The following is a 12,795-nucleotide window of genomic DNA, read 5'->3' on the forward strand; positions in this document are numbered from 1 at the left end:
TCTCTTTATTATATGCTTTCCATTAATAGTTTTGAATGCTTCACAATTGTATAGAAAGTGAATATCATCTTCAGTGACATCAGTTTTATTACAGGCTGGAGAGAGAGAATAGAGTGACATTCATGTGCGTCTGTGTATATATGTCTGGATAGAGGTACACGTGTGTATGTGTGTGTATATATATACACACATATCTATCGATATAGTATGAATGTGCGTCTGTGTATCATGTGTTTAGTATGTTATGTCAATAACCCCCAACCAAACGAAAATAATAATAATAAAGTTTAAAGTCTGTCTCTTTTGTAGATACCAATGACATGCTCCTCTTCAGTCCTTGTCTTTAAAATGTGAAAACCGACTTACAGCTCTTACAATCTTACAGCTTTTACAGTTTTACAGCTTGTACGTTCTTACAAATCTTACAGACTTACAGCACAACAAATTTCAATCCAAATGTTTTGATAACTTTTATTGTCAGTATAAAAATCTGTGAGAAGCCACAGTCCTTTTCATGAGAGACAATGGCATTTTGTGACAGCAACATATTAAGACATTGTTTGAAAGCGCCGGCTTTCTTCGCAAGTACAGCAGTACAAATCCATTGACAAAATAAATCTTTACCCAACACTCAAGACACAAATGGCTTTGAGCACCTCCGAGCAGGTCCTTAAACACACAGTCAAAGCAAAGGTCTCCTAAAGCATACAGAGACATGGTGCACACAGACACACAGACACACAGACACACAGACACACAGACACACAGACACACAGACACACAGACACACAGACACAAGGTAAATCTCGTGATTGTCAGAAGCTGATGACAGTAGGTAGCAGACAGTCTCTCTTATCAAGAATGAGCGTGCCTCATGAGAATGTAACTATAAATATTTGTCATTACAGAGCTTCTAGTGCCGACGAATTTTGAATTCTCAGGAAAACATTAATTGATTTGATGTTAAGTGAGAAACAAAGCAATTTCTACGCATGTGTCACAGAAAACCGAGTTCTTAAAATTATGAATGAGAGAGACAACAGAACACAGAAGCAGATTTACAGGCTGGAAAAAAGAAGTCCTTAGCAAAAGAAAAATAAATCGAATAAATCAACAGAAAATTTAAGCTAGCTTTAAGCGATGCAACCGTGTCAGTTTATGTCTTCTGGCAACAATCCATTTCTTTCACGAAGAGCAGTGGTTGCTGACAAAAAACAACAACCAAAATAAAAACAAAAAGAAAAAAAAACCAAAACAAACAAAACAAAAAAAACAAAACAAAAACAAAACAAAACCATTGAGGCGACATGGTATCATCCGGCTGACCGATGACCATTTGTATGAAAGTAACAATGTTTTTATCGCACATAGGGATACGACATGTTTCAAGATATGCATGGACACAAACAGATGGGAGGCTCGCATCCAGCTGCACTACAGTCTTTGTATGACAATGTACAAAACACTCGCAAATATAAAAATAAGTTCAACCTTTCTCTTTGCGCCAGTCTCGCCTGTCCTGTGATACATACGTGAGCGTGCGCGTTCGCCAGGCATGTGTACGCGTGCATATAAATGCATACACCATGATATATTTACATACGAATATATTTACAAAATAGCAGTTGCATTTTTCGTCCATCTGGTCAATCAGTTAATATTTGCGGAATGCTTGTCTTTCAAAGTCCAAGGCCACTCGCATAGTCTTCGCACAGTGACCTCCATTGGAACGGCAATAACAGACATTTTTAAATCAGATAATTGCCTCGCTAATCTGTCCCCGTCTCGTTTCTCGCTCCATCATGTCCACTGAACAAAGGAGGCCACCCCAAGGGCAAGAACGAAGACGCATTGCATGTTCAGTGTGGTACAGATTGTCTGAACTCTAAAATGACCAGAGACTCCATTACAGTCACTTCCACTAAGCTTCACATTCGTCATTTTACATTCTATTGCTAGGCGATATTTATTATTATCTTTTCTCATCATTACTGCAACAAACAACCTTTCTTCAATTTCTCACTCTCCTTCACATCTATACATCAGAGTGAAAGCGCTTGGCGCTGGTCATACCGAGCACGAGTGGACACCAGAGAGAAGGTCTGTGAAATGTCATGGTTACGAGCAGCTCTGACGCTGAGAGCGGGTTTGCTTCACCTGGATCTTCTTCTTCATCTGCGTGAAAGCCGCTGGCGTGGACTGTCGTCGTCGTCGTACGGCAGGGCTGAGGGCGTAGGGGATCTTGGACTGACGGAGGATCTCTTTGAAGATGCCGACGATGTTGACGTTGTTTTTAGCCGATGCCTCCACGTAGCCGTTGCCCCAGTCCACGCACACGATGGACTCGGCAGTCTCTCGGCCCAGGGACCGCTTGTCGTCACCGACGTCCGTCTTGTTGGCCACGATGACCATGGGCACGTCGTTGCTGTTTTTCTCCGTCAGGATCTGCTCGCGCAGCTTGGTGACAGCCTCGAAGGACGACTCATCGTCCACGGAGTACACCAGCACAAAGGCGTCGCTGGTGGCGATGGCCAGCTCGCGCATGGCCGGGAAGGAGTAAGCCCCCGCCGTGTCCAGGATGTCCAGGGTCAGGCGCGTGCCGTCAAAATCGTACTCACCCTGGTGCAGTTCTTCGATAGTCTCGTTGTACTCGATCTGGAAGTGGTCGTACAGGAACTGAGAGATGATGGCTGACTTGCCCACGCCAGCGGCACCCATCACCACGATGCGGAAGCGGGACTTCCGGTTGTCGTTGGGAGATTTCTCGCTGCCGCAGAGCTGAGCTCCGACACTTTGGCTGCCAGGAAGCATTTTCAAAACTAAGAGCAAAAGTTTTGAACTGTCGCTTTTGCTGACGAATTTTCTGACGAGTATTGATCAGGAAGAGTGCGCCGGCAATGGAGAAATCGCGCGACAGTCAGGAAGACAAACGCTGTGTGGCTGCGAGCGCAAAGCACGTGCAGATGGCTGATCGCGCGACGGTGGGAGTGAACAACCTTCGACTACTACGAGGCGATACGTACAGGATTCATTCGCGTCCACCATATATACCCACCGGCGGCAGCAGCTGACTTAATTATGCATCCGAGGGATTCTTTGATTGGTCAAATGTATCTACAAACCGGGAAGAAGGTTGAAAAGAGAGTAAGCGAGTGGAGAGAGAGATTTCAGGGGGCCGCAGGGTCACGCCGCGCTGTCTTGCGTCATAACACACTGCAGGCATTGATGCACCCGGGGAGAGTGGCTCAACACCCAAATATGTATACCCAGACATCGAGGACTTTAAGCAAGTCAAAGAAGAAAATGATGAATAACGTATTTTTGTGTTTGTTTTCAGTGTATATACCTTTTCACCGGGATAGAAGAAGAAGAAAGAAGGTCATTTGACATCTGCTGAAGAAGGTGAACTTTTTAAAAATTTAGCCACCTTCAAATAGTTCCACAGCCAAAATTCCCATTCACTTACAAGTCTACCGAGCGAGCGAGCTTAGTCGTGTGTATATGTGTTTGTTCATGTGTATGTGTGTGCGCATGTGCAGTTTGCGTACATCCTGCACCTACAGCTCGGATGACAAAGTAGGTCAGGGCATTGTCTCAATTTCTTGGAAGGAAGCAAGCAAACATGATGAGCGCACAAAGGATGTTTCCGGAAAGAGTCTGGATTTCCAGCCTGTCAACTTTCTGTGTTTTGCGTGTCAACGAATGCGTCTACACGATGTTCCTCCTCATTGCCTCCTCACAATGCCAGTGAAATAAAGCTCCGCGACTTGATCGATTCCAGAGCAAACAACATCTTTGGGTTTTAGAGAAGCTTACAGAGCAGGCATATTGGCTGTGTCAAACGAGGAGGCATTGTAGCACAGGTTTTGGGGTCATTGTTACAATGTATTCATGTTGACCTTTGTCCTATAGACGAACAAGTAAAAATTTGTTTAAAGCTTCAGTCTGGTTGCTGAAATGTTAATACTTGGGTTAATATTTTCTCTCTTGTTTTGTACAGAAGGACTTGAGCCTTTTGGAAGTTTTTTTTTACCAGACTTTTGACGAGAAATGATCAGAAGACACAACCGTGATTTCGAAGTGCAACATTTTCAACATTTTTCTCACCGTTGTGCATGTTTAAGATGAAGCATATTTTAATCATGGTTCTTTAATTTTGCTTTTAGTTTAATACATGCATATTTGAGACTGATATCTCACAATTGCTTTGATAAACATCTTCTAAATGCAGAAAAAATGATTTTCGAGAACTATTTTGTTTTAGGAAGAGAATTGTGTTGCGGTTGATGTGCTCTGATGCTTTGGACAAACTAACAACAAAAGAACAAAAAAATATATATTCGTCTGCTATTGCTGTTGTCTGTGTGTGTGAATTTGTATTAGCTTGCATATGTCTGAGTGAGTGTACCAAAATATAATCACTACTACGCGACTACGATGACAATAGCGATGCTCATGTAAACAAAAATTGCCACATTAAAGGACCTCTCAACGCCTATCGTAGGAATCTTGTGAGTGAGCGAGACTGCAGAAAGGTATTCGAGTGAGGTCGAGGTGAGTTCGTGTTTACGATCAGACGAAGAGGGTCAGAGTGAGTAACATCATGAGGGGCATACAGCCGTGATAATGAAACACTCAGAATGTGTCATCTGCAGACAGACGACAGTCCACCAAAGGCACAGTCAAGGCTGCACGCAGCTGCTGGCCGGGTCACCAGTGCACGTGCCGGGAAAGTCCAGCCGCCGAGCTTTTCTTCCGCCACGCAGCTTCCTGCTCGCCTAGCAACCACGCGCATGGCCGCATCGCATCTCCGATAGTGCAGGGATGGGGTAGGATATGTCGGGGCCAGGGACAGCAACTATCTCCGGGGTCGCACTGAAGACTGGCGACTTACAGAGTGCTGGTTCCTCGGCGACGCAAAGGGCATCACGAGGGCAACGACAAAGATGTTAAGCTCTTTAACAACAGCCAAGACGTAAACAACTACGTCAATCCCTCACAACGATCAGGACGTAGAGAATGTGAGATGTAACCACGTAGAAGAATCTAGACAAGCACGGGTTGTGTGCACTCTGCATGGCCACACATGTAAATGCTACTACAAATGTCATTAGGTAGGTCTCACTGATGTCCCACAGTTCTGCAATGCCTTGTAGGGACTTGTTCCGGGACTGACTTACAATGTTGCTTTCGAAATGCGCGTACGTGCAAACACAAAACACACATCTCGTCGTCAGCTGTTGCGTAATACGCTCAGACGTGTTCCTTTGTCCTCAGACACGTGTGCAATCAAACCCTCATTCCCTGTCCTCGGCATTTTCTAGTCTAAGGTCAGAAGTAACTCTTGCAGCTGTTTGCTTTTTCGTTGACTCAAAGACGCAGAAAGTGAATACTATCTGTCCTCACAAGAACATAGCTTGTGCCGTACCAAAACGGGAAAAAAGTATAAAAAAAAAAAAAGCCAAACAAACCCCAACTTGAGTTACACCATAGATTGAAGCTTTTGTTAGCACGGTATATAATAAACAATTCTATTTGTCTTGTTCTTCCAACCGTCTCTTCAGTTTGCACGCTTAACAGCCATTTTATATCACATATCCGGCTGTTTGTTCTGCTTCACTCATATTAGTTCAGGTTGTTCATGGCGTGTTTCTTTTCAAAGACCTTTATGTAGCGCCACCAGTTCCAGTCCTTCACGACCTCTTACAATGTTACTGGTAATGGTCTGTTGATGGTTTAGAGACGAGGGATATCTGATGCCAGATGGTGTCCGAAGATTTGTCCTTTACAGAAAAGTGTTATTTATTTTTCATATTTATACTTTTCAGTGGAAGGAGTATTTTATTTGTCCTCAATACAAGGATTTATTTTCAACTTCCACCCAGAGGAACGCTTGGGCATCACAGAAGCGAGAGGACCTTCATTTTACAGCACTTTACACAGTGGATCTGATAAACAGATAAATCTTTTTCGTTTGCTACACGAGTTTAGCTTTCATTTCTTTAAAGGCGAGCAAAATACATTCCCAAAGAGGTCAACAAGAGTGAGGTCACGAAAACATCCACGTTTTGAAGGCCTCGGCCAATGGGAAGCTGGAAACATAATGTTATCTGGCATATCTGTGTACAAAGGTGACGTCACGAATTTGACATACTTCTGTGTCTGGTGATTGTAGGCGTGTATCTCGAGAACAGAAGATGGATATTCACTCAGATCTGGGAATTATTTTCTTACACTGAACTTTACCCAATCATTGCAAAAATTTACACCCACTTAAATGTGTGTGTGTTTCCACAAAGTTAGGGCATCCCTGCAAGTGCAAAAATCCCCCCCCCCCACACACAAACAAACAAACAAACAAACAAACATACACACAATGATCTCCTGTCCGAAATAATGGCCAACGTGAAGTCAAGCCAACTTTCTGGACCTTTCTCTCTTGACAGAATAGACCAATACTGATTTCTAGCGAAGGAAGTTTTATTCAGACTTAAGCTCCTTATTACTTATATAAGCACATTCATCACAATCCAGAGGGGAAATCGCTTAGTAACTGAAGGGACACGCCAGGAAATTGTTGTCTGTGTCACAAGATCGGATACAGCGGTTGTAGAAGAAGCCAGACAAGCAGGAGCACTCGACGGCGAAAAAGCCTTCGAAGCAGTACAGGTAAACCTTTCTGCGGAAGCCGGGCTTGCCATGATGGCTACTGCACTGCACTGAAATACAAACAGAATAAAAAAATGTAAACTAAAAGAAAGTTAATTAATTTTACCACAAAAAAACTATACAAGCAAGAGACACGTTCGGGATCAACAGAACACTTGGCAACACCAACATGATCAGCATTTCTTAGACAATAGAATATTTTGAACGAAAGTTTTCAATGTGTTGTTTCAAATACGCATTTTGTGGGTCTTCCCGGCATTTGGCTCTTTCCAACAAAAACTTGAAAACTCTTGCCCTTCAGGTGGATATCTAGTATTTGGCAAATTTCAGATCAGAATTGCGTCTGTTATGTTACGTTTCAACATTGTTGAAACTGTTTTTTGTCTGAAATGAAGAACGGAAGTATACACGTAAACAGGAGTTAATAGACCCTGAGGAAACACAAGGGGTTAAAAGGCACTAGAGAGACACACAGTAGGACTGGCTTTCGTACAACAGAAGTTTAACTGTTAGAGAGGAAGGTGAGCAAGGAAGACAGCTCCAGGGAAGTAAACAATTAGCAACTGCCCATGATGGTACCCGGCATACTCGGAAATGCGGACACTGCATTGACTCGCTTCCTACGTTGTAAAGAAAGTTCTTTAAGAAAAAAATGACCGCTGAAAGAAGTATCCTGTAGAAGGAGCACTTTGCAGGACTCCGGGTAGTGGCCATTTCCTGGACTTCATTTGCAAAATGTCAAATGTCCGACTGCGCCTGCTGCGCGAGAAATGGCTTCGTTGTGTGAGGCTTGTTTTTGGCGCAAGTGCAAACATCTGGCGGACATTTCCAGTCTGTTTGGCTCTGTTGCCCTGCCCTGCCCAATAGCTGCCAGACTCCGGCAATCAGATCAGGCCACAATCGGAGGTGGAGGAAGCCTTTGGAGAAGTCAGGAGAGTGGCTTCCCCTCTCCCGCTTGACAAGCCTTTTATTTTGGAGAGTCTACTGTGGAGGGCTTGGTGAGCTCACGTGACCTGCACGTCTAAACGCACGTCACTCTGACACAACGAACCGTTGAACGTCATGTCTGACACTTCGTACGTCACAGACATATCTTACATGACACATGTCACGGTGACACAACGTGCATCAAGCTGCCAGACAATCGTACAGTTGTACGTCTCCATGTCTAACACTTGTACGTCACGGACATATCTTACATGACACACGTCACACATCCAATCAACAGTCGCTGCTCTGACACATCTAAATGTCGTACGTCACTCTTTGTTAACGAGGCTAAGGCGTGTCAGGACATGACAGACATCACACTTGACGTTGGACATGTTTATTGCTGTCATCGGCGAGGGATGTGTAAATATTTGACCACACTCATGTCCGACACTAAGAGCTCAGTGACGTTTCTATCAGGAGGATTATTTTAGTAATCGTTTTAGTACGTTTAAGACAACTGCGCACTTGTTGCTTTTGCGCATTTCAACCACTCTGTAACCAGTCTACCACAGATGTACAGCCACGACACAACCGAACAGCGAGTGCAAAGACTTCAAGTAGGGTTGCACGCGCGCTCGCTCCACATACACAGCATCTTTCGCTCAGTCCTGCAAGTTTCCCATCGTTATTTTGTTACTGTGACTGTCACTCACATGCTGGGCCAAAGGTGTCAGACACCCTGCACTGCCTGTACCCGTCTTCTCCCTCAGGTGCAACTGCAGCAGCAGCAGGAGTTGTAGGCCGCACTACCTCTGAGGTCTGGTGCGTGTGCTCGGTGGGTAGGGTGCGGTCTGCCCTTGCTCGATCAGGGGCGGTCCAGCGGGTGGTGTCATAGGGGATCGTCACGGCGAGGCAGTCGTGGTTGTCGTGATGGTTGTGGTGGAGACAGATGCTGCTGGTGTCAGTGACGTGGGAAGTTTTGGCGACGGCGACCTGAATTAACAACTGGACTTTATGAATATGATTAGAGGACGATGAGACAGGGCATCAGACATGCTTCAAATTCATTGTCAAGTTGCTTTAAAAGTTTGTAGCTACTCCATGTCGTATTTTGATAGTAAATACCGCTACGCAGATAACGATGTGTGCATTTGTTTGTTTACTTGTGTGTGTGAGAGAGAGAAGGGAAGCAAGAGTAGTGTCGTAAGAACACCGACATCACAAAACACTCTCACAAGTGCTTGGCGAGCGTCTAAGTGGCGCACGAATAATACGATTCCCTGCCGGCGGTCCTTCCCTCCCGTCACGTAACTGCCTCACGACTGACGTCACATCCGAAATGCCCATTTATTCGTTTCCATAGCACTGTGGGACATTGTGTCGAAATACTGGACTCGACTCTGTTCGACCTCTTGCTCTAACTCCAAAAGAGGGCAGAGAAGTGAGCTAGATGCCAGCCATTGCCCAAGACGGCTTGCAGTTCAAGAATACAATATATTATGACTTGTCAGGAAATATGCGGAAGGTGAATTTTTTCATTTTTTTTTGAACTTTTGGTTTGCTATTAATTTTCCTTGCGATATCACCAGACGAGGTTACTCAATAATCCCAGACATTTATGGGTTTCGTTGAATAAGTACAGATATAAGTGTTCCAGAAATTACCCCCCCCCCCAAAAAAAAAAAAAAAAGACGAAAAGAAACCAACGTTTATAAATGTCTCGCATATCTGACACACCCAGACAAATTGAGGACCGTTTGTCACAAGAGTTAAGTGAGGCGTGTCAAGGTATCTAGTGGTGACTAAGACCAACAGCAAGTGTCATGTGTCATGATATTGAGTGTCATGACCGAGACTTCATTCTGAGGTCGTCCTCAGCCTGATGCTGGAGGTGGTGAGGCGGCGCGGAGGAAGCTGGCTGGTCTACATGCTGCCTTCTCCCTACTTCCTCTCTTCGTCGGCGATCAACATTTTGTTTGTGCGACCTTTACGACAGACTGTAACTCCACATCTGTATCACCAAGTTGCTTGTGGCGACATCTTGCATGAATGATGCCTCGTCTAGATCGTTTTTACAACGAGACCTTTGTAACAATGGGCAACGTTTGACGACCTGGTCTTATTGTCTATTGAAGAATTCATTTTATGTCCTTATTCAGCTAAATTCACTTTGTGAACGGGCTTGATGGGGAATAATGATTAAGTCATGACCAGCAACACTAACAATTTAAATTTAAGAAGTTTTAATGTCTGACATGTACAATGTAGACTAGTTTTTCTTATTTGAGCGACACCATGCATTTGCAGCAGCAGACAGAAATGTCAGTCACAAACGTTAGTCACTGTTGTTGTCGAATGGCTGGCAAGCATCTGCATCTTCTTATTATTGTCATGGTTACGGTTTAAATTCAAGGAACATAAATCGGTTAAAGAGACAACTTCCTGATATAAAAATTATCTCAAAAGCAAGTTTTGTTTCATGAATTCATCAGGGGAAGGACAGACTCTTGCTGCACCTCAAAATAACTAGAGAACTACAGTCAGGGAATAGAGATGTCTTTATGTGATATCCACCTGTAAACATGCAACACAAACACATGCTTTTCGTTTCTGAATGTTATCTCAGTATGAATGCTTCTTCTATTGCATCATGTCCAATTACCTTTGAGATTGTTCAGATGCTATATTATGCTTTCAACTTCAGCAAGCACACAAGCAAACGAACGATCAAACATTAGCTTCAGATCCACTCCAGTTGCATGCAGGGCTTCATATTACGGATGACCGAGGGCATTGTGAGGGAAATAACACAGTCTGTCTGATTTATTAGCCTGTCACGGATAGCTCACCTGGAATTATTTTGCTTCAAACTCGGATTTCTGTCAGGAGATATAATTAGATGAAGGGAACGCAATATTGGACACATTTCCTAAATTATCATTCACATTTCTAGTGACATTCTATTACTTTATTTAGACACGAAAAGATGTCACATGGAAGTTTAATATGATTATTTGAAATATCTTTCAGATGAACAAAAATAGTTGGTTCTGAAATATTCTTTGACGGTGACATCGAAAAATCCTTGACCTTTACAAGTGATGATAGCTTTTCCTTCACATTATCGCTGTTATTGTGAAAGCTCAAAGTGGTTTCTTATTTTAACAGAAAATGTAATTGTTTTAATACTCCCTTATTCTCCCGAATCCACACACTCACTCAACCAATCCAGCCATACACACCCAGCCATTCAGAAGTTTTCATTAAGGTTTCGAAGAAGAGTCTTTTTTTTTCGTGCCCCTGTGTCTTGACTTTCACATACATTGAATGTTAGGGAAGTTTCTAGACATACCTGTTATCTGGCAATTGTTGCTGCAGGACAGACATCAGAGGCCATGCGCCGTCGCCACAATGGTTGTTGAAGTCGTCGTCGGTCATTGACCACAACATCACTCCGGCTAGTTCATTTTGCCGAATGTAGTTTGTCTGCAGGTGACCGAAATAGTTGATAAGTAATTAATTTAAATAGTCTTAATTTAAACAGCATTATAAAGTTATTTATAGGATTGAGGGGAAAAAGTGTCGTTAAACTTACACGAAGACATGGTCCTTCTAGCACTTAGCAGTCCCATCATCCGTCAAACATCATCTTCTATAGATAACATACCACAGTGTAAAAATATCTTTAGTTTTTTTTTCTTTCAACCATCAATAGCTTTAGGTTCAAACTCGGCAAAACCCATTTCAATCTCGAATTTAAAACTGAAGCTGTTTTAAACCTGATCGTTCTTGTCACAACAACAACCTTATTTTCTGTCTTATTAAACGTCACAAACACAGAAATAAAGCTCGTCTTTGACAGTCACTGTATATTTAGCTCCAGAACATTGCAAAAATAACCTACCTAGGGCCAGACTAGCACGCAGACTAGCTAAGAATGGGGCAATATCACATTCACACAGGCACACACACCGACCACACGACTATCCTCTCTCCTCACTCGCAGTCACGCACGCAGACCCGTTGCCCGTGACACTTGCAGGCGGCTGCCTTTGAAGTCAAGTCACGCTTAAGGTGCAAATCGATACCTAGCGAGTTTTTGTAGTGGGATCGTGTTCTCATTACCGAGAAGTTGTTTTGCTGTACTTTAAGCAACTTATGAAAACGCATGTGGTATTTATGAACAGTCTTATACTTGTCCTCCACTTTAAAGAGCCTTTGTCAACAGCTGCATCCCTCTCAACAACCAGTGCAGTGAACTCAGCTCAAGTTCATCAGGTATCTACATACAATGTATTGACCAGTATGATGATATCTTAGTTCATTAAAAAAAATGTTTGTGATTATGCAATATTTACCGTCTACGTAGAACGCGATACAAAACAACCTTTTTGGAAATGTGGGCAACATTGTACGAACTAGCAGATGAAGGCGATGGAGATGTAGGCCAGTAATTAGACTGAAAAAAAGTGATTATCTCAGGCAAGGACAAACAAAATGTGAGCCATTGGCCTGTGGGCTGCGTGACTTGTCATGGCGGGGAGGATGGAGTTCAAGACTGTCTTCTCTCCAGGGCCTGAGTTTCTTGTTGCCTGCAGTTCGAGGCTGTGCATCCCGCACATGACAAAAGTCTTTGACTACGAACTGTGGTCGGCTACGTGCTGCTTGTTATTTCGCAGTCGTGAGCGTGGGATTGTGTCGTCTGCCATCATTCAGGAGCCGTTAATCGGCACGAGACCTGACAAATCAGTCTTTGCCAGAGCGACGCCTGGAAGTGGGTCAAGAGCAGTGCGTGAGAGAAAATGTTCACAGCTACGCCTACAGACTGAACCGTGTTCATCCTTTATTCTCTCAATCCGTCTCTGTCTGACCCACCTACTCACACAGAACAGTCGGCATTAGACTAACATGCTAGAGCACACTTAATGAAAACGCCTCTAATATATTGAAGATAAATGGAGATATAACCGTGTTTAGCTTTTGCTTTATTTTTTAAACCTCAGAACAGTTACTAACCAGTTCTTATCATCATGTCTGTGACAAGTTGCAAGTTGTTAGCTTGGATTATTAAGAAAAAAGCAATATGAAGGGAGGAAACACTGGTAAAGGGATGAATACAGAGAAACTCCTGTCGCCGAACCCTGTGAACACTTGTCCCCCAGAGACATGTGAACACACGACCTGATGATCTTC

At 43.4% G+C, this 12,795-nt stretch overlaps 2 protein-coding genes across 2 annotated transcripts in view; both read right to left on the reverse strand.

The window, feature by feature from the left end:
• Positions 1 to 455: 455 nt before the first annotated feature.
• LOC112571689 (ras-related protein Rap-1b-like) lies at positions 456 to 3,036 on the reverse strand. Its single transcript, XM_025250900.1, has one exon. The coding sequence runs from the start codon at positions 2,809 to 2,811 to the stop codon at positions 2,119 to 2,121; it is 693 nt and encodes a 230-aa protein (XP_025106685.1). The 5' UTR covers positions 2,812 to 3,036; the 3' UTR covers positions 456 to 2,118.
• Positions 3,037 to 6,370: 3,334 nt separating this feature from the next.
• LOC112575098 (chitinase-3-like protein 1) overlaps positions 6,371 to 12,795 on the reverse strand; it is a 29,330-nt gene continuing 22,905 nt past the window's right edge. Inside the window, 4 exon segments of the mRNA XM_025256681.1 lie at positions 6,371 to 6,719; positions 8,316 to 8,583; positions 8,586 to 8,595; positions 10,955 to 11,088. Coding sequence (XP_025112466.1) covers positions 6,547 to 6,719; positions 8,316 to 8,583; positions 8,586 to 8,595; positions 10,955 to 11,088 — 585 coding nt within the window. The 3' untranslated portion in view covers positions 6,371 to 6,546.

This window comes from Pomacea canaliculata, linkage group LG1, assembly GCF_003073045.1.
Source record: "Pomacea canaliculata isolate SZHN2017 linkage group LG1, ASM307304v1, whole genome shotgun sequence".
Classification (NCBI taxonomy): domain Eukaryota; kingdom Metazoa; phylum Mollusca; class Gastropoda; order Architaenioglossa; family Ampullariidae; genus Pomacea; species Pomacea canaliculata.

What these genes read in the sequence shown, in the direction of transcription:
- LOC112571689 (XM_025250900.1), bottom strand. Translation starts at nt 2,811, where the DNA reads ATGCTTCCTGGCAGCCAAAGTGTCGGAGCTCAGCTCTGCGGCAGCGAG.